This window comes from Larus michahellis, chromosome 10, assembly GCF_964199755.1.
Source record: "Larus michahellis chromosome 10, bLarMic1.1, whole genome shotgun sequence".
NCBI lineage: Eukaryota > Metazoa > Chordata > Aves > Charadriiformes > Laridae > Larus > Larus michahellis.
Genome location: NC_133905.1, coordinates 16,660,669 through 16,687,572, shown reverse-complemented (window position 1 = coordinate 16,687,572; position 26,904 = coordinate 16,660,669). Strand labels below are relative to the sequence as shown.

The 26,904-nt window shown below is 43.5% G+C and overlaps 1 protein-coding gene across 2 annotated transcripts in view; it reads left to right on the top strand.

Annotated features, from left to right (window-relative positions):
- FGD5 (FYVE, RhoGEF and PH domain containing 5) overlaps window positions 1-26,904 on the top strand; it is a 101,874-nt gene that overhangs the window by 37,182 nt on the left and 37,788 nt on the right. For both annotated transcript variants that reach the window (XM_074602703.1, XM_074602702.1), the window contains exons 3-6: window positions 2,539-2,665; window positions 12,597-12,655; window positions 12,766-12,796; window positions 25,770-25,921. In XM_074602703.1, the coding sequence (XP_074458804.1) occupies window positions 2,539-2,665; window positions 12,597-12,655; window positions 12,766-12,796; window positions 25,770-25,921 (369 nt within the window). The remainder of the gene's footprint in view (window positions 1-2,538; window positions 2,666-12,596; window positions 12,656-12,765; window positions 12,797-25,769; window positions 25,922-26,904) is intronic.

Here is a 26,904-nt window from a genome sequence, read left to right as displayed (position 1 = left end):
AAGCAACCTACATAGTCTCTTGGAAAGTGATAAAACATGTCCAGGTGATTTTCACAGGATGCACAGCAGCTTGTAATAAGATAAAAGACTTAATATGCAGTTATGGTAATTGTTTGGGCATACCTGAAGGGTTTGCTCTGTGGGTAAGATCTTGCCCTGCATTAAAATTACTTTCCATAGCGTTCTCTTATAAAATTTCTCAAAGCCTGTTGTGTCCCAGAAATTATCTGCCACCTATTCCTGCATCCTTGTTTTCCTTCAGGCACCTGGCAGTGGGCTTAGTGAAGACCAAGCTGCCCAGGGCACCTTCACATGGGGACCAGCTCCTGGGCACAGTTCAAGTCTTCAGGAGCTAGGATTTCTAGGAGACCACAAGAGCACAGATATAGAAAAGGGATGAAAGGATGTGGGTTCATCGGAGTAAAACACATGCTGTGTATCATGCTGTCTACTGCCCAGGAGCTCCATTACAATATAGAACAGTCTCAGAAGTGAAGACCTGAGTGTTGCTGGAGTGCTGCTGAAGGGCAGGATGGAGAGGGTGGCACAAACGTGCTTTTGCCCATCCCATGTGCAAACAAGACCCATAACATTTTCGGATTCTCTTTAAATTCATTCTCTTTACATAAATACATTCTCTTTAAATGCAAGCCAGTACCAGTAGACTGCAGGCCTACTATAAATGAAGCCCGTGCAACAGTTCAGCAATGTTGCAAGTTTTGCAACTGTATGAGCCTTTAATACTGCCATTCATAATGATTACAAGATTAAATATACTGAGGCATTCTTCCCAAATTATAATGTGTTCTTACATTAACATAATGCAGTCATTTATGAGAGACAGAGAGAAAAGGAGGGAGGGACTTAATTTCACGTCTGCTGGGGCAAACAACTGCAAATTGCAGAAAGGCTTTGCAAGTAAGGAGAGAGACTGGCTAAACTATGAATAAGCCTCCTGAGCTGTTCCTGTACCTGCCTTGCTCTTGCTTTCACTTGTGCTGAGGCCCCTTTGCTGTTGTAGCTAGCCAGGGTTTCGGAAGTGCCGCGATGCCGCCCACACTGAAAAACTGCAGACACTAATAATAAACAAGAGAAGACAATGGTGAGGAAGAGTGCCGCTGCTTGGCCCTTTGCCCAGCCATGGCAAATACACCAGGCAGCTTGCAGGAGCTCTTTGACTCTCTGCATGAGGGAAAAGCTAGTGGCATAAAAGAAAGGCTGGCAGCTGCACCTGCATGGGAGACAGAGTGCTGTCTGCAGCTTGGAAGTGAATGCAGATATGTAGGGAGTTTCCTTTCCGAAAGGAAATGAGAGTCTGGTCAGCGGCCTTGGGAGTCTCTTTCTTCATTGCCCTCCCACTTACATTAACCCGTCTTTGCCCAGTCTCCCGTCACTCTAGTGCTGGCTTTGAAGCTTTGGGTTTGTTCACATCTGGGATCCCCAAGTGGGAGATCAAAGAAAAATAAAGAGATGAGGCAGAGCTGTGAAAGCAAATTAATAATGCTTCAGAGAAAATGAGAACTAAAGAAATCATATACACTGAGTAAGCCAGGCCCATGTTACAGACTGACCTGGTTGGCTAAGATGTCTACTGGAACACACGGAGATGTCAGATTTTGTTTCTCAAGACAACAGACTTGCCCTGTTGGCTGAACGCTGGAACCTGCCCCTGGAAATGTAAAAGGCTTGGGGCCACTATGGTGTAGAAGCTGTATATAATCTCCCAGAATGATACTGTGGCCAAAAATACTAATCTGATCCTTCTGGAATTTGGAGCTAGGCATATTTGGATCAGCAATAAAAGACATCTTTCTAAGGCAAAGGGCAGGCGCCATCTGGAGAACCTACCTCTAAGTCATGCTTTGTGGAGGTTTTGAAATCACTGGCAATTTTAATTAAAAAAAAAGATTCTTTTTGTAAAAGGAAATGCTGGGAAGCCACTGGCCTGTATTATACACCAGATCCAGTACTCTTATCGCATGGCTTTCTCTGGGTTTCTGGAGCTGAATTCAGATTCCCTTGAAACAACTCTGGATTGCATTCTGGGATCTGAGTACCCTGTGCTTTAATTGATGACATTGGTATTACAATTATATTTTTCTCATCCTTTTGATGTTTTCCCAGAAGCCTCACTGTTATAATATCTAACTTCCATTTAAAAAGCACTGAGATGTTAGTATGATTTTATTACATCCATTTTGAGGGGTTGACTAGGGAGAAACCAAGCAGTTCTGATTGCAACTAAGTATGAACTTTTTGCTCCAAACTGAGCCACAACATTGATCCTTTGGGGAAGCTTGAACAAGTTCAGTTAACTTCCCACTGCTCCTTTCAGATCCTTCTACTTGCTTAAGCAGTTGCTGTTTGAACCTGGCAGCAAAAAAACAAAGCTTGAGAAATCTTGCTTTCCAAGCCTCGCAGGTCTGCAGGGATTCCCTGACTGGTTATCTCTGGGCAATATGTGGATTTGTTGTGCCTGAGCAATAGTGAGTGCCTGGGAATAACGCCAGTGAGCTCATCTGTTCTTTCTCTCTGCAGTGCCTACACCGAGCCCTACAAGGTGTGCCCAGTCTCTGTGATACCAATGGAGGTCGTCACAACAGATGAGGAACAGAAGAGTTCAGAAGACGAGAGCAGCCCGGGTGACCCCAGCCTTATCAACAAGGTAAAAGAGCTGAAAATGGGGAATGTGTGAAACCTGGAGAGGGAGAAACAATTTGGAGAAGAACCTGGATTATCAGCTCTCTCTGCTCTTTGCCTGGTGCTCATTTAGAAATGTCAGAACCATCAGTCCTTTCCCCCCCAGTGCACTAGCAACAATTTACCCCTATAGCATGTGGCAAAGACAAAGAACTGCAGTCCTAAGATGAACTGTGGAGGCAGCATAGCCAGCAGGAATGGCCTGAGTTGAATGACAGGAAAAAGGTCTCACTTTTAGAAGAAGGATTTAGCTGCAATCTTGTTAATTTAAAAAAAAAACATTGAATAAAACAATTACAAATACATTATTGGGACCAGTTTTGCATTGGCTGAGAGATGGAGTGTATTATCTAACAGGTCTCTGCCATCTCAAAATTCTCTCATTGTGGGAAAATACACTCACGTTTGGGTTTATTTTACTGACTTACAATGAATAAAACAGTTCTTAAATGATGAAGACGACCATGGAAATGTGACCACAGCTTAAAACCATACAAAGCTGTTTTAACCTCCATCTGATTAACAGCGCAGTTGTTAAAGAAATGACATTGAGCTGCTTTAGGCACAAATTTATCTTTGTTTTTCATAGAATTTCTTTGTGTGTGTGTTCTTAAAACCTAATATGAGACTAACAATCTAATGTTGTGTCTCTGGAGCACAAGCACCCACTGCATAGCCCATTTGGTATGCATGCACCAAACGCGTGTGTTCTTCTGAAGTCTTCCAATTTGAGCCCCAGGAACTAAGGCTGCAGAGGAAAAGACCAAATCCTGATTTCCTGCACACCTCTCTGCCATTCATTTTGGCCTGGTCTCTCAGTGTCAGCACAGCCATGTGGCTTCCTGAGGGTAGATGGCTTGTGGCTGGTCATCGGCATGTGTCAGAGCCTGCAAAAGTCTGTGCAGATGCCCCTCCAAAGCCAAATGATGTCTGAGTAAGGGGTTACCTCTGTCAAGGAGAAGCATAAGTATATTGATTCTAAGAAGATCAGATCTCTTTGGGCATTTCCAGAATGTGAAACTTTATTTAGGGGCTGGTGTAGAGACAGCGGAGCAGAATTTTCGCCTTACCAGGACACTAGTTCTTGAGAAACAGAAAAAGAAACTGCAAGTGGAATGACAGTGAAGGGCAAATGAAATTGCTGTTGCTCTAATCTCTAAGGGAGCACAGCTTCCTTTGATTTCCCTGTGTGTTGTATCACTTCTAGGTCCACCCTGCAGAGTCCTGAGCTGCCTCTGGTACCAGAACAGACTGTGGTTTGATCTCCTTGCTGACATGAAACAAATGAAACAGTTGCAAGCAACCTTATCTTTTTTCCTCTGAGATTCTTGAAATATTTTTTTCGTTGTTTGTTTTCACACTGTTTTGGAAAGGGAAAAGCCTTTAAATTTCCGACATGACCTGCTAAATGAAAAATATTTTTCCTTTCGGTTCTATTAGTTAGCTGACAAACCACTAGCATTTATAGACCATACACTAGTGTGTTATCTAAGCTGGTCAGGTTTCTCAGCATTTCTTAGTTGTGATGCCAGTGGAGAAGTGACAACAAAATTGTGACTTGAGTTCACAAGGGAAATGCATGTAATCACTATGCACTTGGAAGCAAATTCAAGGCTGCTAAAACCAATTTTATTGCCATTTTGTAGGGTTTTACTCAAGACACTAGGAAATGATGGTTTTCTAAATGTCTCCCTCGTTGCATCTCATGCATTTTAATTGTTCTGTTGTGCTGGGGTAACCACACTGTGTAGCTGTCACAGAAGAAGGCAGCACTTAGAGAACAAGCATGTACTTCAGAGTCTAACTAACTGGTTCACCTTCCTGCTCTATAGGCGAACACAAACTAAATGTCTGCATGTGCCTGATAGAGAACATCAGAACAGGTCTGGTTGGTTGGTTGTCCTTTGCTTCCCAGGCTAATTGTCAGCAAGAATCACAGTGCACAGGACCAAACTTCCACAAGCTCCTGGGGAGCTGTCTTAAAACAGCTCCATCCGAGTACAGGCAGTATTTCCAACCTGGGTGATGAATTAGTGTGCGTGGCTATTTACCCTGCCAAGAAGCAGGGCAGGAAAGTAGACATAATCTGATCTGCCTGTTATAATTCTGGCTGTAGGAATTCTGGCCGCTCTGCAACCTACTGGTCTCTAGACCTCTAAACACCTAAAAAGAGGTTGGAGCAGCAGTAATTTCATGCCTGGATAAGCCACTTGCTTAGTAAACCAAGTCAGGGGGCTGTGCTTGTTTGTGGGACCAAGAAAAGATCTAGAGATAAGAAGTGGCACTGAGACACCCTTGAGCATCTTTGTTCTTGTAGCCTCACTAGGGCAGGTATCACTTTGGACAGACTAAGGTGGTCCTGGGGACTGTCTTGTCAAACCCTGTGTGTCCCAGCTGTCCCCAGGACCCAATCTGTTATAGGAGACACCCGATCTGGGCAGTCAGAGGCTACCTAGCATCAGGACTCTTCTGCCACTCTGCAACAGCCTCAGCATCACTGCTGCAGGCTGTGTGAGGCAATAATCAAAAGATGGCCAGGGGAGACCCAATTTCCTACAGAAAACAGTCAGTGCAGGGCTCTGACATGAAGGGTGCAATATATTTAACTGTTGTATTTCACTCCATGCTGGACACAGAGTAATAGCGGTACGAGAATCTTCCAAAGTCTCATGGAGCCCACGCTGCAGATTCTCCGTCAGAGACAAGGGCTGCCAGTTCACTGTAATTAAGAGTCAAAGGGATAAATTCCATCTGTCCACAGCTCTTGTCCCAGAAAGCACTGGTGTCTTTACAGAGGACTGACAGAGGACTGTTTTTCCTACCCTACTGCTCCCGCCTCCTTTTATTGTCTTCTCATGCAAATCTTCAGGGTGCCGAGCGAACACTAGCTGCCCTGTCAAAACCTATCTCTATAACGGCAAAGCGCAAAGAACTTGTCCAGCTCCCTGATGAAGTGATGTATCCCTTGGAGCAAAATCCTCAGGACAACACAGAGTGGCTGTACAACATGAAAGAGTTCGGCAGCACTGTCACTTGGGGAGAACTGGCAGAGACATGTTGGTCTGGAAGCCAAAAATAGTACCATGGATTTTGAAATAAGCTAATCTTGTTAAAACAACTGTTTGGGGCTGGCCTACTAAGAGCTGAATTTGGATTTTAAAAAACACATACGCATACACACACTCAAAGAACCTTCTGTGGTTTGTTGGTTTGATTTCTGTTTTTCTCCTCCTCAGGGAAACTTAGTTTAAATAAAGGCACGAAACAGCCTGGATGATAAAATCTCCTCTCTCTGTTCAGATATATGGTTTTCATTTGCATTGAGCTGGATTCTGCCTGCTGCCTTTCACTGTCATGAATACCCTGTAGCAAAATGCAAGCAGCATGCTTTGGTTTTTCTAACCTGCTTTCTCCTAGTCTTGCTGGAGAATCGCAAGACTTCCAGTTTGCATCAGATTTTTTTCCTTTGATGTTTCTTTTTAAGGCTCATTTTTGTAAGTAGATATAATTTAAAAAATTATACACACATTTCCTGGTATTGTTTCAATAGCTTGTCTCCTTTGAATCCCTGCTCTCCTGGGGACCAGATTCACACAAGTGTGAAGAAGTTTTTGGGGCCTACTGGAACCCCTGTTCTGTAAACAATTTGAATCATAGCCAATAATATATATTGAGGTATTTTTTACATTATCAGCTTTATTTTAAAGAGCAATCAAAGAGGGTCTTTCATCTCTATTTTCTTACAGGAATTTTTATTACTAAAACCCCGTTTGCAGTGGGGCAGGTATAAATATGTAAAGCAGGAGGTGTGGCTTGCATTTATTCCACTGTGAGGTTCCTCAGACCCTGAGAAGCTGAGTATTTGTCATCAGAAGTCACCTGGTGGTTTTGATTCTTCTTTTTAAGACTAACAGTGAAAATCCATTCTTTCTGGTTAAATAAGCACTTTATTTCCTTCTCTTCAGTCTGCTGGCATAGGATAACTATCTAGAGAACTCAGAGGCAGGGAATGCTGTAAGTTTTCTTAAGCTCTGTGATTCTACTTGGTTATATTATAAAAAGTGATGTCCTTCACTTACACTACTGATGGAGATTCACTGTTTTTTTCCCTCCTGCTAAGCTAATTTAGAAGAGCTCCTGGGCCATCTCTTATTCATGTGTCTTTTATATATGTTCATTTAATTAAATCCCTCCCAATTTATCAGAAGGTGACATGTGGCTTTTCTGTGCTGGGCTCTCAAGGTTATATGATGGCATCTGAGCTGCTTACAGCAAAAAAAATAATAATTTGGAATTAGGGATTCCAGTTAGGACCAAAAAAACTTGTATCGAATAAAATAAGAACTTTCTCTTTATCTTCTACCTCTGAACCTTCACTCACTAGACAAATACTCAAAGTCCAGGATGCAGAACCCCAAATTTTTCCTCTCATCATTGAGCTGGATTCAAACCTGAACTTCATGATTGTTTTTTACTGCTAAAAACAGATAAATCCATCTTGGACCCACCCAGCTAACAAGTATTAAAGGAATTAAAGGGGAAATCACAGAATGGTAGGGGTTGATCTCTGGAGATCATCTAGTCCAACCCCCTCCAGAGCAGGGTCACCCAGAGCAGGCTGCACGTAGCTGGAACATAAAGATATTTCTTTTATCCAGAACACAGATCTGCCTGCTAGTTAACTGTATGGGAAATATAAAAGTAAACCAATCTGTATGCAAATACTGTTGAGTTTATTCTAAAACCAGCAATATGTTGCAAGGAATTGTATAGAGCCAGCATACAAGAAACGTGATCTTACCCCAGTGGCAAAATGTGAAAGTCTGTAGTTAGGTGAATAGCACGTAACCAGAGGAAAATGGTATAAAAGAGGGGAATTCAGACCAGATATGGCTGGATTTTATGCCAATGAAAACCCAAAGCATTCTGGCTAGTCATTCAGTACTTTAGATTTAATATATCTAATCCTAGCCAGACTGGGTGCTCATTACCATTATGTGGTGGTGTGCTGGGGCATGAAAGGGAACTCCATACAGAAGCGATCCCTAATGCTGTACTGCTGTATGAGAAGGCAGCACTGGAGGCAAGACGCTCCACCCTTCTTGCAGGTATCAAATAAAAGGCAGTGGATGAAAAGGGGGGCAGCATCCCAGTATGGCAGATGGAGGGGACCCGCGCCCCACACGAACAGGGAACATTAGGCTTAGCCACAAAGGTCTTGCAACGGGCAGGGCAGCTACTGCCGTTGCTGCTCCTTACCCATTTCCACTTCATGGGCTTGGTTTCCACATTCCATTAATCATTCTGTTTTGCAAACCTTTAACCTTCACGTACTAAAACACACACACACACACACACACACAAAACTGAAACGCGTGCTGGATTTGGGAATGACAGATTTGTGTGCCTTGAGGAAGCACCTAATTCAGACGCCTTTCAAAGGACAGCTCTTGATTTATATAATTACACAGATTCCCCGGTAGAGCTACAATCTAGCTCTTCAGGGAAGGGGTCTGGGAGACAGGAGATGTGGACTGCTTTTCCTTGTCTCTCACTGATTCACAGAGCCAGCCTGAAAAAGACACTTGTTCTTGTAATGCCTCCATTTACTGTTGGCACCCCTGTGGCATCACTGTGAACTGCTATATAGTTCACAATAATTACAAAAGGGGCATTATAAAGTCACTGAGCTCAGAGGCTGAAGCTTGCAAACTGCTGTCAGCCTCTGACTGTGACAGTAGTGCTCTTGTGCTGGCTACCATCCAGCTGCAATGCACCTTCCCTGAGGAGTCTGTGAAATAAGACACACGTATAGGAAAATACACGAAGAGGTGTAGTTTGTCCATGTCAGCATGGCAAACCAGGGGCACACACAAGAACGGAGCTGCTGCTTCTATGTCTTGACTAGTTACCCTGCTTTTGAAACACAAAGGGTTACTCCCCGAGTACTCCAGATGAGTGGTTTGCACAGTACTGATGCTCCAGTTCTAGTGAACTGTTCTGTGATCTACTTGTGCTGCTCTTAGGCCATACAACCCCATTCCGGCCCCATGGAGCCAGATTTGCCCTCAGCCCCACAATTTTTTAAGCTGGATCATGAGACCAATCTGGTTCTTATCAAGGTCCTGCAAGCAGCTGGGTCAGCACAACTGTGAGCTGGCGCTGGGCTCAGAGGGGCCAAGTGCCACTGTCACCAAAGTACCACCTAATCAAAGCATGGCCTGTTAGGGCCCATGTCAGATGCCTTGGCATTGCTCAGAACAAAACCAGAGCATATAAATGACTCACTGTGGAGACTTCATCCCTACGTTAATGGGATTGCTACCACACAGAGGAGGCAGTCCTGCAGCAGTTAACCGCCACATTAGCACACTCAGCATGGGCCATTAGCCACCTTTCTCCACTGTTCACTACTTGCCCCTTCTCAGCCCAAAAGTCTGTTCTATCAGAAAGCACAAAAGGGACACAAAACCTAAAGTTTCTCAGTTAGAGCTACCTAAGACTAGTACTTAAATTCAGCTGTGCTCACACATGTGCTCCGTAAAGAGCCACAGGCTTTTAGTTCCTTATTGTTCTAAACAAAAGCTTTCTGGTAGTGGTGTGCTTCATTATACATTGGGAAACATCGGCTGTTGGAGAAGAAACTCTGAGCAAGTCGCAAGTCATCTCTAGGTCTTAGTTTTATATCACTAAACTTAGTATCCATTTGGAGGAGGACTGTAGGGCTTAACTTTGTTAGCCAATGGAGGGATGATTGCACAGCATAACCTTTGCTTTGCAAGTTATGCCTATCAGCTGAGCTGTAGCAACTGTATGAGCTCCCAGCCTGGTTAAAGTGGTTTTGTGTTTGTGACTTTCCTGGCACCAGCATGTTTTTCAGAATGAAGAGAACAGGGAAAGATTTCAGTTATATATTGCAATTTTTTGTTGTATATTGCAAGCATTTTGTTAAGCATTTGCTTTTGGGGAGGATGGGGTGGTGAGGCTGTGAGACAAGAAGACTCAGTGAAGCAGAAAGCCAGGGGTTCCCAGATGGCCGCACGGTCTCCATGTGCTAAGCAGAGGCATGCAATGAGGCCCAGAGTCCAGCTTCTGACGCCTGATGCTTGAAGGACCTGCACCCACTCTATGCCCTATTCCCAGAAGTCTGTCTCCGGACACTGTCGTCAGTCTCAGAGTTCATTTCCTGGTTAAACAAACAGCAATTAAATAACACAAGACAGGCAACGCCTAGAGACACTGTCGATCGCCCTAGACAGGCCATGTGACACTGGGGTCCCTGTGTTTTGTCTCTTGGCTAAGACATATTAATCATAAGAGGAATTACAGAGTGCGACAATGGGTGGATGCAAAGGGAAAGTGGGCCTGGCATGTGGGGGAAATGCACTCTGCTTCTTGGCAATGGGGAGCTGGGCTTGTCCACAGAGGATGTGTTGGGCAGGCAGCACTGGGCCAGGTGACCCAGAAACACCCCCCTTTCATTTACTCTGCTAGGCCTGTGTAAAGAAAATGAGAGAATAGAAAACTCAGTGCCTCTAGTGTGTTCCTACAGCAGTTGGGGCAACCAGGAGAGGCACATCATGATTTTCAAGAGGTGTTCACAAAGTGGAACCAGGGGGAAACGGGCAATCAAATATTTTCTTCCAGCAGAAAAGTGAAAATAAGGAAAAATTATAAGATCTTTCTAGTGCACTCTATTAAACTCTAGGGTGGTTCTCCAAAAGTGAGTGATTCAAAGCATGCTGGTCAGCACCCATCAGCTAAAAGGAGCAAAGCACTAGGGGACATACCCTCAGACTTCTGGTGCTAAAGGAGAGATGGATTAGACATCTGAGACTGAAGAACAGTTCATTATCTGTATTTCCTTTGACTCTTGCAATCTTCAGTTGCCTCCCAGAAAAAGTACACAGAAATAAACTAAAGATGATAAAAAGATCACTATGACACTTCATTTTCTATACACGAAGCCTCATTCGTTTAACCTGTCATCATCACGGTTCAAGGACTTTTTCAGTCGTATTCACTATTGATTGGGTTGTAATCCTCCTTGGGGTCCATCACCTCCTGGGTGAAAACTCACAGAGCAGCAAGGGATCTTTATAGAAACAGAAGCCTTTTCTTTGCTCATGTGTGCAGTCAATACTGACATCTATTTGTCCCTTGGTTCCTCTGAAATGGGCAGTGGTGAATTCACTTGTTGGTGCTTGAATTCCTTGCTTTTGTTATGAATACCTAAAGTTGTTAAAACTGGAAGAATCTTAAAAATATAATTTCTGTTCCATCACATATTTCTCTTTTAATTTACAGATGTTGGGCAGTGAAATTGCTTCGATTATGTTTCAGTTGACCTTGCTACTGAGTTTTTCACACTCCCAAGTATCCACATGACTGAATTTCAGCTTCCAGCACTTCAGGGAATGTTTCATTCTTTCCCACACTGTTTGCAGCTTACTGCAGGCAGAATGAACCAGAAACTTTGGGAGGGAAAGAAAATCCTGACATCCAGTAGTTGATCCCTCTGTAGATACAAAAGGTGGCGGATGGTTCACCGTGATGATGGAATGGGACTTGGAGCAACTCAGATACTTCTATCGTGTGCCAGAACACCTGTATCCCAAGGGATGGTTAATGAGGAGGAGGGACAGAGAGTAAAATGTCTATAATGCATTTAGCTTGAACTGGCTTAGACATTTTTTACTGCTCAGACATGTTGTATAAAACCCAGTTGTGTATGTGATCTATCAAGTGTGATTTGGGAAGTCAGGATTTGTGGGAAGCTGAATTTAGGTTTGGGGTCCTATCAATGCTTTTTATGAGGGGTCCCAATTAAGCTTCATGTTCCCTGACCCTTAGCAGCCCCCTCGTGCAGAATTTGTGGAGGACTTCTAGCCACAAATTTCCCATCTGACTCTTACACCAAAGGACTGCATCATATCTCAGCAAGTCCCAGCCTCAGGTCCGTAGGCTTTCAGAGGCAGGGTCTGTAAGCAACGGGTTTCCAGCATTACCTGGTCTAGCAAACAATGTCGTGAAGTCTTGCTGCTGAATTCATCCCCCCTGAGACCACTTTAGGTCACTGAGGCCTGCTTTTCTTTACTCTAGTGTTTTAGTTCCCTACTTTACCACTGCTAAATAAGTCAAACTTTTCCCAGTAGATTCCTTTCAGTAAATATTTCCATGCTTTGGTCATTTCTTACCATAAGGACGAGTCATGAAATAGGAGGAAAATACCCCAACTAGCCACTTGCACCTCAGAGCCATACACTTTGCTTCTTTCAGAGTTTTCTGTGCCTTCCAAGACCCCTACCAGTTAAGAAGATGCCACTGAGATTTCAAACAATGTTGTCTGCTGAAGTACTGAACTGTCTGCTTTCTGGAGATATTTATGGCCATTTAGCTTAGACATTTTGTTTAGCATGCAATAAAGCCCTTTGCCCCATTTGCTTCCACAGGTCTCACAGCAGTCAGAACAGTTTGGAATATGACCATTTTGATTAAGAACTCCCTTTTCCATGTAATTAAGAGTACTAAACAAGTGGTATGAGCCTCAACAGCCATGAAGCTAGCCTATTGAAAGCTAAGCACTTTCTGCTTCTCTGACAAATTTTGGACCTGTAAAAATCAACAGAAAATTTCTCTTTTTCTTCAATAAGAACATGCTTTTCAAACCTGTCATCTGCCTTAGCAGCTATTATATCATACTGTATTACTGGTATTTGAATTGTGGAAACACCCTGTCATGGAAAGGACTCCAGGATGCCAGTCGCTGAACAACAAATAAAAGCCTGGTCACTATTTTTAGTGAAGGAATATGTCAGTTCAAAGTGCTCTGTAACACTGCTTTACTTCTTGGACTGAGAAATCTCTTAATTGTCTCTGGTTTTTGCTGTTGACAGAAAGAAGGCCAGTCCAGAGCTTACCTCATTGCCCAGGAGCTGATGTCTTCAGAAAAAGTGTGAGTTCATTGTTACAACCAATCTGTTGCTCCCCTAAAACTGAAGCTACGCAATCCACACTTTGGCTTTAGTTTGACAGCAATTAATAGAAGTTTATGTTTTTCACCAGATACGTGGAGATGCTCCAGCTGTTACGTATGGTAAGTAAATCATTTTAATCACTTTTACTTAGCTGCAATTTAGAAGACATAAAAGCATTGAAGGGACTGAGGTGAATTTGAGGAGGAATGGCTTACTGTGAACCATTGCAAAGGAATATGTCTGCCACTAGTCTGCTCTTGCTACCGATCCTCAAATCTAGCATTTGTCATTCACAAGGGAAAGTGTTGGCTAGCAATGCTTGCTGGGGCTGTGAGACTGGTGTAAGATGTGGAATAAGCCTAGGGCAGAGAAGGAGACGGTGATAAACCGGGGTGAAGCCTCTCTCTTCAGAGAGAGACAGATAGGAGCAGAGCTGTGAAGCATGGGGATTTGGTTTGAATGGATTCACTCTGCTTTCTTTTAAGTTTCCTTTTTTCTGATAACACAATATCAGTAATATCCAGCGTGACCTGGATATCCACACTGTGACACAGGTAGTCGCCATGGGCAAAATACAGACTCTGGTGTCAGAAACTCATGAGGGAACACACACAAAGAATCACAGAGCTCTTGCATGGTATAAACCCAGTGGTGGCTTTGTCCCAGAAGACCTTGTGTCCCTTCAGCAGAGCTGCCACTGCTTCCCTGGACACTGGTCTGCAGCTTAGGTGGCCTCACTCTCAACATGTTTCTTGGCTGTTAGTTGCAAGGCAGTAGTGAATAATAGCCACCATACAAAGCATGCCCACTGCTGCTTGGAAAGAAATTCCCCGATAAGGCAAAAAGTAGCCCCAGGTTGTCCTTGGAGGACATCCCAAACCCTAGCAGTGAACAGGAACTCTGATGGAGAGAGAAGTAGTGAGATAGTATTGTATCGCTGCCTGCTCATTGTGCCTCTCAAGCAAGCTACCAAAGCTTAAGGGCCTTCTCAGGCTTGGGCAGCGGAGGCAGGAGAGCAGCCTTACATGTGACAAACACCTTGCAGACGATGGCATTTCAACAAATCAGAAACTGCCAAGCTGGTCAGCTGGGAACCAAATGCTTTAAGGGACTGAGCTGCTTAGCTGGAGTCTAACAGTATTTTGATAAATGGGTGATAACCTGCCTAGCCATTTGCCTCATCGATCCTGGCTTTCCTCAGATTTCTGCACAGCCAAACACATTATTTGATGCTACTGAGACACAGTTGTAGTGATCCATTGTCTGTTGAGGAAGCCGAGGTGGTTTTTTCACCTATGGACCATGGGGCTTCTGATCATTAAGAATACCCACAGAACTCCTTACTGAAATTGAGATTTCCAAAAGCATTATCAAGAAAAAAAAGAAAAACTCTCTGCCACCTTCAAAATCAAAATAGAAGTGAAATATACACACAGAAAATTACCATGCACAGAGAGTATTAACCACTCTGCATCTTCATTAGATGCATCTAAGTAAAACATTCTTAATTTATTTAATTTTCCATTTCCAAGTACATTTGTACTTTGTTACATTATGGACAGCATGCAAATGTAGGGCTGAACTAGAGTGTGTGTACAGTGCACTGTATTTAGTGGAGGTGTCTAGGAGAGACCTCTGCTTTGCATTATATCCTGGTGATTTCCATATACCTCTAGGAGATAAAAGTGGCTCTCTAATGTGGCCTGGAAAATCTTCAATATATAGACCCAAATCTTGCAAGATGCTTCAGTGCCTTTAGCCATAGCATGAATGGCTGCACACCTTCATGGCTCCTATAGCATCGTGTTACCGTCAGCCTCGCGTATGCTGTTGCTGGGCCAGCAAAGGGATGCTTCAGGACTTTCCCAGTCCCTTCAGGTCTTGCTTTGCCCTTTTCTCCTTCCTCTGGTAAATCTCTGTGTGGTGAACTTGGCTCTGAGGCTCTGTGTGTAAACAATTTATGCATTTTCACAACAATCCTGTTTTTTCTGCCTATAGAAATCATTTGGAGGGAACAGGAAATGTCGTTTTTGATCTCTTTTCCAAGTTGTCAACTTTAACGTGGGACAGGGAATCTGGTTTATATCTTTGCTAAAATTTTTTAGTTTAGAAACACTTAGGGATGCAAGTGCATGTTGCTCCCCTCCAGCTGGATGGACTCCAAACTGTTGGTAATCCCTAATGAAAAGAATCTTCATAAAATTACAGTTCAAAGGTTAGCTAGCTTGACTGCTAATTTTATCTGCTGCAGTGCTCCAGAGTTGGCTCAAAGATATTAGGAAATGAAAAAAGAGAGTTTTCCTGGCTTGACTCAAGGATATAACTACTCCCTACTCTCCCGCTGGGGAACTCAGACACTTTCTAAGCAGAAATGTTTATTACAGAAAATAAGTAACATTACCTGGAGCTTGGTCTGCCAGTCCTGGAATTAAGGTTTTAAGGCATGAGAGAAACTGGGTTTATTTTAACCATACTTAATCATTAGGTTTGGTTCAGCAGGTTAATTTATCAGGGAAAAGATGCCCGTAATAGCATTCCTATGACTGGGCAAATTCTTCTGTTTCTGTCAATCATCAATTTTAATTGGAAGCACTTGTCTGGTTTTCAAATATGTTTCAGTCCTGTAATGAAATATTCCACTGAATCCTATTTTGCTGGGATTTTATTTCCCTGCTTTCCCATCCCACTGCAGTAGCGGGTTCTTATGAGTGTTTTGCATATGCTCATTATTTCCTTAATTATGAAAGTTAGAGCAACAAAAGAGGAATTAAAATTTTCCAACTAAAATAAGAGATGGTCCAGATGGGCCTAAAGTAAACCCTTGAATGAATGCATTGGTTTGCAAAGTTAAGCCACTTACAGGTTGTGAAATGTCAGAATCACTGTAACCATGCGCTCTTTGCTTTCCCTGATCAGTTCCCATGGTGTCAAGTTAGAAAGTTCAGAAAGATCCGCATCAATTTTAGGATGAAATTTTGGGTGCACAATTTTAATAAATTATTTTTTTCTGCAGTGGAAAAGTATCCTTTTTGCCCTGTCACCAAATGCATACATTCCTATAGGGGCTACTGGAGGCTTTTTCCAGCAGAGTCAACAAGCAAGTTTCTCAAATAAGAATTGTTTCTATAAGTAGGCTTTCTAAGTAGTGAGGATGTATGAATGGCACCTGGGTTAGACTGAGGGAGAAGAGAGGAACAGACAGTCTGTTTTCACACAACTGCTAGTTCAGGCACTCCTTAATTTAGAAGAGATCAAAAATCTTTATGGGAACAGGATCAGAGGGTTCATTTTTTGTGTTTCATCGGGTGCCTATAGCCCTACCATACCCCGTCATTACTGCTATAGGCTGATGTCTGCATGATAGCTACCTACTGCAGTGGCATTCAGAAATAATCTGCAGGTTTCTCTGTTGCAATCATGTTCAATATAGGAAGCCACAGTCCCAGCACTGCTACCTTTCCCATCCCAGCTACTGTTGGATCTTTATATTCACCTGTTGCCCAGTGTGTATTCTGGAAATTTAGAGAAGACATTACCAATTTTACAACATGTAAGTCCATCAGACTACAGGGGTGTTATTGCATAACTGAGGCTTTTCAATGCTGTCATAGTGCAAAAAGTTAGAATGAACTAATTACTCCTGTTTGCAAGGGCATGTAGCGATAGGACGAGGGGTAATGGCTTTAAGCTAGAGCAGGGTAGGTTTAGATTAGACATTAGGAAGAAGTTCTTTACAATGAGGGTGGTGAGACACTGGAACAGGTTGCCCAGAGAGGTGGTGGAGGCCCCATCCCTGGAGACATTCAAGGCCAGGCTTGATGAGGCTCTGAGCAACCTGACTAGTTGAAGATGTCCCTGCTTACTGCAGGGGGGTTGGACTAGATGGCCTTTAAAGGCCCCTTCCAACCCAACACATTCTATGATTCTATATTAGAATAGCCTTAGGAATAGTCACATCAAGTGACTTGCCTTAAGCAAGGCGTTCGACACGGTCTCCCACAGCATCCTCACAGGGAAGCTTAGGATGAGTGGGCTTGATGAATGGACAGTAAGGTGTATAGATAACTGGTTGAAAGACAGAGCTCAGAGGGTAGTGATTAGGGGCACAGAGTCTAGTTGGAGGTCGGTGACAAGTGGTGTTCTCCAGGGGTCAGTACTGGGTCCAGTCCTCTTCAATATACTCATCAATGACCTGGACGAGGGGATAGAGTGCACCCTCAGCAAGTTTGCTGATGACACAAAGCTGAGGGGGGTGGCTGACACACTGGAAGGCTGTGCCGCCATACAGAGAGACCTGGACAGGCTGGAGGGTTGGGCAAAGAGGAACCTTATGAAATTCAACAAGGGCAAGTGTAGGGTGCTGCACCTGGGGAGGAATAACCCCCTGCACCAGTACAGGTTGGGGACTGACCTGCTGGAGAGCAGCTTGGTGGAAAGAGACCCGGGAGTCCTGGTGGACAACAGGATGACCGTGAGCCAGCACTGTGCCCTTGTGGCCAAGAAGGCCAATGGCATCCTGGGCTGCATCCAGAAGACTGTGGCCAGCAGGTCGAGGGAGGTCATCCTCCCCCTCTACTCTGCCTTGGTGAGGCTGCATCTGGAGTACTGTGTCCAGTTCTGGGCTCCCTGGTTCAAGAAGGACAGGGAACTGCTGGAGAGGGTGCAGCAGAGAGCTACCAAGATGGTTAGGGGAGTGGAACACCTCTCTTATGAGGAAAGGCTGAGGGACTTGGGTCTCTTCAGTCTGGAGAAAAGATGGCTAAGGGGGGATCTTATCAACACTTACAAATACTTAAAGGGTGGGTGTCCGGATGGGGCCAGGCTCTTTTCAGTGGTGCCCAGCGACAGGACAAGGGGTAACGGGCACAAACTTGAGCATAGGAAGTTCCACGTAAACATGAGGAGGAACTTCTTTACTTTGAGGGTGGCACAGCACTGGCACAGGCTGCCCAGAGAGGTGGTGGAGTCTCCGTCTGTGGAGACATTCAAAAACCACCTGGACGCGTTCCTGTGCAACCTGCTCTGGGTGACCCTGCTCTGGCAGGGAGGTTGGACTAGATGGTCTCCAGAGGTCCCTTCCAACCCTATGATTCTATGATTCTGTGATTCTATGATCAGTAAAAAATTGTGCTATGCTGTGCACTCGCTGTTGACACAGGTCCCACTGGCAGATGTCACAAGCAACCACCAGTGACCACAGAGTCACCGAACTGCCCTCAAGGTACAACACCCCATTCCTGGCCAGACAGGACCAAAGGCTTCCTCGACAGCACATCTCAGCTCAGGCAAACATTTCTCTCTGTTCCCCATCACCGACTTTCTCATGAAAAACGTTTCTAAATGCTCATCTTCAAGTCTCAAGTCTCATTTTCTTATGTAAAACCACATGTTGGTAAGAAAGGCAAGAAACTAAACCACACCCTAGCCACTTTCAAAAAGGAAAAAAAGGCTTTTCTTAAGCCTGCAGCAGGAGCAGTTTCCCATCTCATTTCCAGGCTTGGCTGGAGCTGCTATTCATTCAGCATAACAGAATCTGTTTGGCCTTTCAGCGGAGACTTTCATAAATTGATTGATTGCCAAAACGATGACATTTCCATACACCCACTCTGCTATTGAACTGAAAGAGTGGAAACATTGTGTTAGCTCACAAACTCGGTATCAGCTGGTGTGGTAGTAGTGATAATAATCTAAAGGGTTAGCTGTTATTTGCCCTACTCAAAGGTAATGCAATTCTCTGGAGCAGGGAGTTAGGAACTCATTCTGGACTGAGCAGGTGGGACTCGCAGGGCCTTGCAGTCCAAGTTTCTGATCTCTTGGTACTCACAATTTAGTTTTCCAAAGTTAATTAGTCTTTGCATTTCCTTCAGGATCATTTAATTCTCTAACTTTGTCATTCTTTTCTCCCATTTTGCTTCCCCAGTAATGCAGGCTGCACTTGTCATCTTTGTCTTAGTGCTTGCTCCTGAACAAAAATGCTGCATGTTGCTTTCCCTAATGTTTTGCACATGACCTTCAAGGATCAAGATTCTGGTTTACTTGCTCTCCTTCAGCCAGTTAATTTCAAATGACTTTACTAAATGTACAGAAATCAGACTTGGTGTGACTCAGACTGCCTCAGGATCCCAGCCTGTATGGGATCGAGCATTTGCTTGATAGTGTACCATGTTCACGGTTATTTTGTCTTTGGCTTTTGTATATAAAATCGCCTTTTTTTGTGCATAAAACCCTTTGAAGTAATTATTAATTCCCTCCGAGGCATTTACTGAATTAAGGTACCTAAAAGGACAGCTCTGCGCTCAAAAAAACACCAGCCCAAACACCTCCCTGTTCAAAGAAAGTTGATCCTGTTTCCTGGTTTGCATTTTGCTCAAAACAATGGGCCACAATTCTTAGAAACAGCAAGACCCAGATTTATGCTTCCTCAGCATTTGAAGGTATGGATATGGATATGAATATGATATGATATAACATGATGGTTCTCCAGCCTTTGGAGCAGTTTGGGATCCAACCCTGCACTGGCCATCCAAAGGCTTATGACTGCAAAATAAATCTTAGGAAATAAAAAACAACAAAATCATCTTAGTGCTCAAGTCACTAACTCAAAGGTACCTCAATGCAGTTTATCGTGAAGCGTGGCTCACTGGTTAAATCCCACTTTCAGAATTCTTATGGGCAGCACGTTCTCAGGAACAAAAAATAAACAGCTGTTTCAGGAGCCACTATTACATGTTAGACAAAACAGAACTCCATCTTTCTAATTATTTACACTTCCAGTGAATGATTGGCTGAGCCTTTTTTACTACTGTGAATTTCTTGGATGATGTTCAAAGTTCTGCTGGACCAATCAAGTCATTACTTTCCTAATTAAATGCTTTAGTGAATGGAACGTGCTGGCTAAATGAAGAGCTAGCTGGCTATTAGACCCTCTGAAGCTCTTATAAAAGCCTAAAGATGCACTGTCACAAAAGAATAGCCTGCCCTCACTTACAGTAGGCTGTTTTTTTTCTCATTTATCTATTCATTGTTGTCTTCATTGGCAGTGGGAAAATGGCTATGTATCAGCCAGGGAGCTTCTGCAAAGGGAATGCTGAGCCAAAATAGCTTTCAGATAATCTGTATATCTCTTAAAATGAGAGGGAAGTCACACTAGCACATTTGACGTCAGGACAATTCCCTGGTAACAAGCCCCATCAATACAGTATTCGCAATGCATACTCCACAGCTTGCCAGTTCTGAAACTCATTTTCAGTGTTTTGGATGAATGTGTGTGTTTGCCTGTGAGTGTGTGTTGAGGTCAGGGCTCCTGACCTAGATTGTACCCTGCAATGGCAGGATAAAAGACTAATTGTGTCTGCCGCGGTAGTATTTTCTGCTGTTCATCTGGCATTGTTTTTGCTGAGCTCAGTAATGAGAAATTTGGGAAGATCACTGCTCAGTGCAGATCAAGGGTCACCCACTCTGCTACAGGAGATGTGCCACTTTTTAATTCAGGGGTCCACTTTCACTTTCATCATTAGGAGAGAGGCTGCTGGCTGTCATCAAGATACCTCCAAGAACCACCCAGGAGTCAGACTTGGCTCAGGGCATACTGTACGGCATCTCATGCCTGCATTCAGCTTTAATATGGAGACTCTCTTCTCCCCCTTTGAACTCTTCACCCTCCCCTCAGACATCATGCCTAGATGTCCAAAAGAGCATTAGATCCTGCAATATGCAGGATCTGTTGAATCCACCTTAATTTTAGAAGTGGAAGTCGTTGTAAAAGCCTGCACCATTTTATGCAATCAGTGTAGACTGCTGTTGTATGAAGTTTGGGTTGCAGTAAGATTGCCTGTTGTCCTCCATGGCCCACTCACAAAGGGTCAAATTGGGCTCCCTTTCTGTAGCCCTGATCCAGGTACCTAAATCTTTTTTGTCCCTCAAACTCTCCTGTAGTCACTGTTCCCTCTTGGCATTGGCAGGCACTGCCAGCATCTCTAAAGCATCTCATATCCCAGCACCCTACAGTGAGCCTCATCACCTCACAGAGGGTATCAGATTCTGCTCCAAGAGCCAAGCATGTGACAGTTAGACAGTGCTCCACATAACCCATAAGATCTTGTTGAAACTAACCCCACGTTTCTCCTTGTCTCATGCCCTTATAATAGGCTCCAGATTACAGTTGCCATTTCCAGCAGAGAACCCAAGTGTGTGTTAGTGACGTACACAAATGAAATAAGAGAAAAAACTCCAAGCAACCTTTGTGGCTCTGGTTTTAGATCCTCTTTGTTTCACTTAATTATTTATAGAGTTTATTTCAGTGATGTTAGGGATTTGGCCATTGGATGGCTGCAAAGGGCTTGTTTATGGGTGCCCAAAATGTAATGAAAAGTTTTATGTTTAAAAAATGTGTTTTTATAGCATAGTTGCCAAGCTGCTAATCTTCTCTCACCTAGCAAGCTTGGGTTAGGCTTTCACATGCACACACAAACACTGGGGCAGGTACAGGCATAAGACAGGAGTGAGATCCGTAGGCTCATGCAGCCCTGGATGAGGCTGAGCTCTCATGCCAGAGCCTTGAACTGAACGGCTTCACTTCATGCTTCTGTTCTAAGAAAGTTTTGACAGCAGGGAATTATATGGACTCGGGGTTTGGTACCTTCTGTGCTCAGTCATGGAGCTTGGGTGACAGACTTGGAGACCTCCAGGTGCCATGATTGATTAGAGTTAGTGAGACTGCAAAAGCACTTTGCATTTGATTAATGGCTTCCCAGGCAATCAGCATTTTCAATAGTGACAGAATTTTTTTTTCATGGATGTTTATAGTGATTACTGTTATGCTGCAGGTTTTTTTATTAATCATTAGGAAGCTGGCTATCCAGGCAACTGGAATTAAATAATTTGTCTGAGAATTCATTATAATCAAAGGGCCAGGCAATTAATGACTAATTAAATCCACTGAGATGCTGTGGGAAAAGAGTGTTAATCTTGTTGCTCAGCTGTGGTGGAAAGTGGACAGATACAGAGCTGTTCAATGTTAATTTGGAAAAGATGACATTTCTATAACATAATAGGTTACTTAAGCACATCAGTAGTGAACTTCTACAGCTATTCACTTCCCCAGGCACAATAAGCTGAAAGAACCCTTTGGATTCTTTCCCTTTCCCCAGTCTGGATTAATTATGATGACTGAGGACTTTGAAAGGTTGCAGATTCCTTTGAGTTAGGAAAAGCATCCAGAAGATGGATTGATTGGCTTAGTTGGTTGGAAAGCCTCTGGAGTGTACACTGGCTGAAATATGTAGTTAGATAGGCTCACTCACACACCAGAAAAAACGGGAGCTGGAATAGCACAACATTGGGATTATTTGTGGTACTGTGGCAGGACACGTTGTGGAAATCAGACCCAGATAATTAGGAAATACAATAATACTCTTTCAGAATTTTTTATTATCTTGTTTTATCCAGGATATAGTTAGTCAAAAAGAAAATTGTCATCGTGTTCTTTTTTTTAATCTAGTTCCAGTGGCTTTTCAGAAGACAAATGCTTCATCTGTCATAGTGCAAAAAAACCAGTGTGCGTGCGACTTTCGTTCTGGCTAGTATTTATTAGATATTCCAGTCATCCCAGTTCATAGTGAGCCAGTGTGTATATTGCAGTTGACAGTGTTTACAAGAGAAAAGCCGAGAATGAATCTGAGGAGACTAAAAACTGCTCTTGCCTGCAGTCAGTTCCTGCTGGTGAGGAGAGAGGAATTTTGAAGCTCTGTGCCCAGAGGCTCTCCTGCTCCTTATAGAACCTTTCAGCAGAACCACAGTCATACCAGCCAGATCCCCAGCATGCTGAAATCGATACCGCTACCTTGATTAAAGTGGACTACTTAATGTAAAATATGGATCCCCAGCGAAACATACACTGTTGAGTTGTTCATACCTGGCCATTAGCAGGTTTCACGGAAATCATTTCTTTCAGACTCCTCCTTAATTACTCTGTGTACTTAATTACTCCATTACTTAATTACTCCACGTACTTATAAAACTTAACTAGACAGAAGCCAGAGTCATGAGAAATGCTGTGGTAAATCCCAGTACAGCCCAGGGAAGTTCATAAGATTGTGCCTAAAAGTTCTGGGAATAAAATTCGACATTTTGGCAATAGGTTTCATGATCGCTAGATCCTGATGGAGGAAGATACTCAACCTATCACATCCTGGTTCAGGGCTGGATAGAAGCAGCTTGGCACCTTTCAATGAGCTGTGCGACCTTAGAGATTTCTTTTTATCAAGCCCCTGCTTCCTTTCGCCGCACATTTGGCCACATCACATGCAGTGGGGTAGGAGGCCAGGAAATGGTCTCTGAGTGGAAAAATCTCACTGCCATTTCTATTAACTCATCCAGCAGAATCACCTTCTCAGCAATTGTTAAAACAGCTGCATTTTTTTTCTGATGAATTGGCTTCTATGGGCAGACAGAGAATGTTTTTAATATATCTTTGAAAAAACACTGATTTTAATAATAACTCACTGTTTGCAGAGTAGCATGTGAAAAAATACATTCACAGCATGGATGTGGCCAGACTGGTCAGACACTAAAGCTTTCCTTCACACTAGATCTTGGGCTGAAGCAGAGCTCAGTGCAAACCTGCTGGAAGACCAGCTCCTGGTTTGATGGCCTTAGTCTGACAGGATGCAACCAGGGCTTCAACATCAGCTCTGCTGTGACTAGATGCTTGGTCTTTGCATGTGGTTATGAGCTACCTGACCCTTTGTGAGATCACCAAAAGTCTCTTTTGGGATTTGTTTTGGTTTTTGTTTTTTTTTCTCAGGATGCAGTGTTAGCATATCCATAAAGTGGTAGATTCTGTCTTAAAGTTGTTTGTTTTCCTAATAATGCTATATTCTAGCAAATATTGTGGTCTGGACTACTGACCAGACCACACTAGATCATATCATCTCAATATGGTCCCTCCTGGCTTCAAAGTCAGTGAATCTAAGTATATTCAGCTACAAAGCCTCCATTCAAGTGATTTTAATGCTGAATTTAAAAACAATAACCGATTTGAGGTACTTCCTGGAAAAAACCAGCACGTGTAGGCTGGCTAGCAATAAGAGAGAATGCTGCAATCCCTCAGCCTTACCTTCAAACACAAAAAAAAGAAAGGAAGGTCAGATAAGGAAAGATAGTATTTTTAAAGGAAGGAAGCTTTGCAATCTCCTAGTCTGCAGCTGCTGCACCAAAACAAGTCATCGACAGCTTTCAAACCTCACAGTTAATGTGGCTTCGCTACTCAGATGTTGTTTTGATTATTTACTCTGTTTTTCACTACCACCCCTTTTTTCCTCATCTTCTGCAATAAAAACTCCATGCACTTCATGGCTTATTGGGATGCAGAAAAAGACTGGAAAAGGCACTCACCAGAATTAGTTTCTAAGCAATTGTATATGAATGCCCATTTTCTGCTGTCATCACAAACAAGGATGCACTTAGGTTTCTAATTTTTCACTTATTTTCATAGAGAAACTGAGGTTCAGATACTTTCCCCCTCAAGACCTGACTAGCAGAAATGGGAAATTCAACAGTAAGAGCCCAACCTGACTCTGGTGGAGGAACACACAGAATCATCTTGTTACAGGGAATACAGAGAAGAATTAAACCTGTAGCAGTTCTGCAGGACCATACCCAGGCAAACACTGAATACTGTACTAACGCTTTTCAATTACTTGTACTTTTAGCAATACTGAAGAAGCAGGTGCTGAAATAGCAGCCCTTTAATTTTATTGAATGAAGGCTGCTGCTTTTGAACACCAGATACTGCTATGAAGATAAACCATCTAGTTTCAATGCCCCAGCTCCTGGCAAAGGCAGACAGAACTCCTGGGTCAGGAACCTGCCTCAGGCCACTCAGCAGCAAAGCGTTAGTTGTACCTCTGCACAGCATCAGCTTTCCTGCCTTCTTGTGTTGTGCATTGCCTTGCAACCCTTTGCTACAGTTTGCATTCAGACCTGCACAAAGCCGAGGCAGCCTCAAATGCCTCAGCACCTCTAGTCCCTGCCTGTGAAGAGGAGATGTGTCTGGCAGCAGCAGGCAGGGGAAACAGCAGTGGGTGGCAGGGACCTAGAAAGGGCCAGGGCACCACAGGGGCCAAAGTCTCTCGAGAGTATCCAGGTGCCAGCAAAGGCTCCTTTACAAATCTGAAGCAGAGAAGATGGATTCTGTAGGAATCAGGTTTTGACCTGAAAACATTTCAGCATCCAGAGTTCTGGATGAAGGAGACTTTAAGCAATGTTTTGCACACAAAATATTTGCTGGCTGCTGTTGGGATGATTTTCTAATGCCCAGGGTTCTAATACAAATTATCACTGCAGTTTCAGGTGGAGGCCTTATTCTTCACTTCCAAGTCAAAGCTGGGGAAACATTTTGCTAGGCACTCTTAAACAGGTGCCCTATTACGTACCAGAGCTGGCTACATTTTAATATACAGGAAATTACTCTATATTGCCCACATAATTTTTGAACCACTTCAGGATCAAAACCGTTTCTAAGATGAGGAAAAAAGGCCTCGGTTAGGTTTCATAGGGAAAATGATTTGTTCCAAAGCTTAAATTTATAGCTTCTTCCTCTGAGTTCAGATTTGGAGACGAGCGTTGCAAATTTTAGCACAAGACATGTAGGTGTTGAGGTTTTTCATGTCAAGCTGTTGGACTCAGTGAAGTGACAGGAGAATCTCATCCTTCATTTTTAAAAATTATGTTTCTGGTTAAGAAACACTGTAAACATAAGACCAACTACGCCCAGAAAAGCAGGAAAAAATGCAAGGTAAATAAAAAGATATCAAACTTACTGTATGCATAAGGGTCTGATGGCTTGGTCAGGTGAAATGTTCGATTTTGAGCTGACAGCATTGTGGAATTCAGCTGAAAATGTGTATGAACTAATGGATGGAAGAAAACATATGCTATGATCTCCTTGCTATACTGAGCACACTCTATCACTATTGATGGTATATCTTACAATTCTTAGAAAGCATAGTTCAGGAGTCAAGAAAATGTAATGATAATTTCAGAAGAGAGGCTTTAAGTCTGTTTACCTAATTTCTGTATTGTTGTTCACAGGATTTCTATGAAGGCGTCCTGAAAGTGCTTGGAGAAGAAGACGAAAATGAACAGGAAGAAGTTAAACTCAAGCAGGGTTTAAGTGAACTCCCTGAACTTTATGAATTACACCAAGACATCCTGAGAGAACTGGAAGAAAGAGTCCTTACATGGTAAGTATAGAATGGCGTGGTTTGATGGCCTTAACATACTCTCCACAGCAGGTGGGTGAACTTGTCAGTGTTCCCTTGATCCCACTAGCAGGGAGGCTGGGATTCCAGCTGAGATGAAAGAAATAGAACCTGAACTACTTTGGCAGATTTTGCATACAGGCAGGCAGGAAGTAAATGTAGAGGCTGTCAGGGTAAGAAACCAGCACTGAAACATTTGCACATTGCGTAGCCCATGACTCCCAAATGGCCCCATCAGTCAGTGTGAGGACAGCCTGCTTCAGATGCATTGTCCTCTGATGCCAGTTCACAGTCATCACCAACCGGCTTCGCACTGATGGCCTGAAGGTTGCAGACTCGTGCCATGTGAGGCAGGAACAGCAGACATCAGAACTGATCCTAAAGAATCTCATCTGCTTACAGAAATCTACCTCGCAAACGCGTAGCTTTCAGATAAGCAAACCCCATCGCTCCCAGCACCAAGGCAGGGCTTTCCACAGGCTCGGCTTCCAAGCCAAACAGACACTGTCAGCCTGCTGAGGGACTCCACCTAAGCCAAACATCCTCACAGGGCGAAGTCTTTCCATGAGAGAATAAGACCATGCCTAGGACAGACAAAGCTCCAAAATTCATTCAGTTAAGGAGACCTCTGACTCAAGCCAGGCTGCCAGGCCCTAATCTATCAAACTGCTGGAACAAGAATGTCTAAGAGCAATTACCCCTGCAGACCCAAGCTGACTAAGCTTACAGCAGCCAGCGCAGCCCCTGCCTAGACTGAACTAGTATGGCACTGGCAGCTTATGATGGACCATGCAGCCCCACACCTCCACCCTGCTGGACTCCAGGAGGCAGTGCTCACTGACAGTGGCCGATCCTGTCGCAGCACTGCCACTGAACAGTTAAGGAAGTCAATTAGATCAGGAGAACTTTTCAGTAACAATCCTAAATGCATGGCACAGCTCTCCTTGTCAGCTCTGCACTTTCAA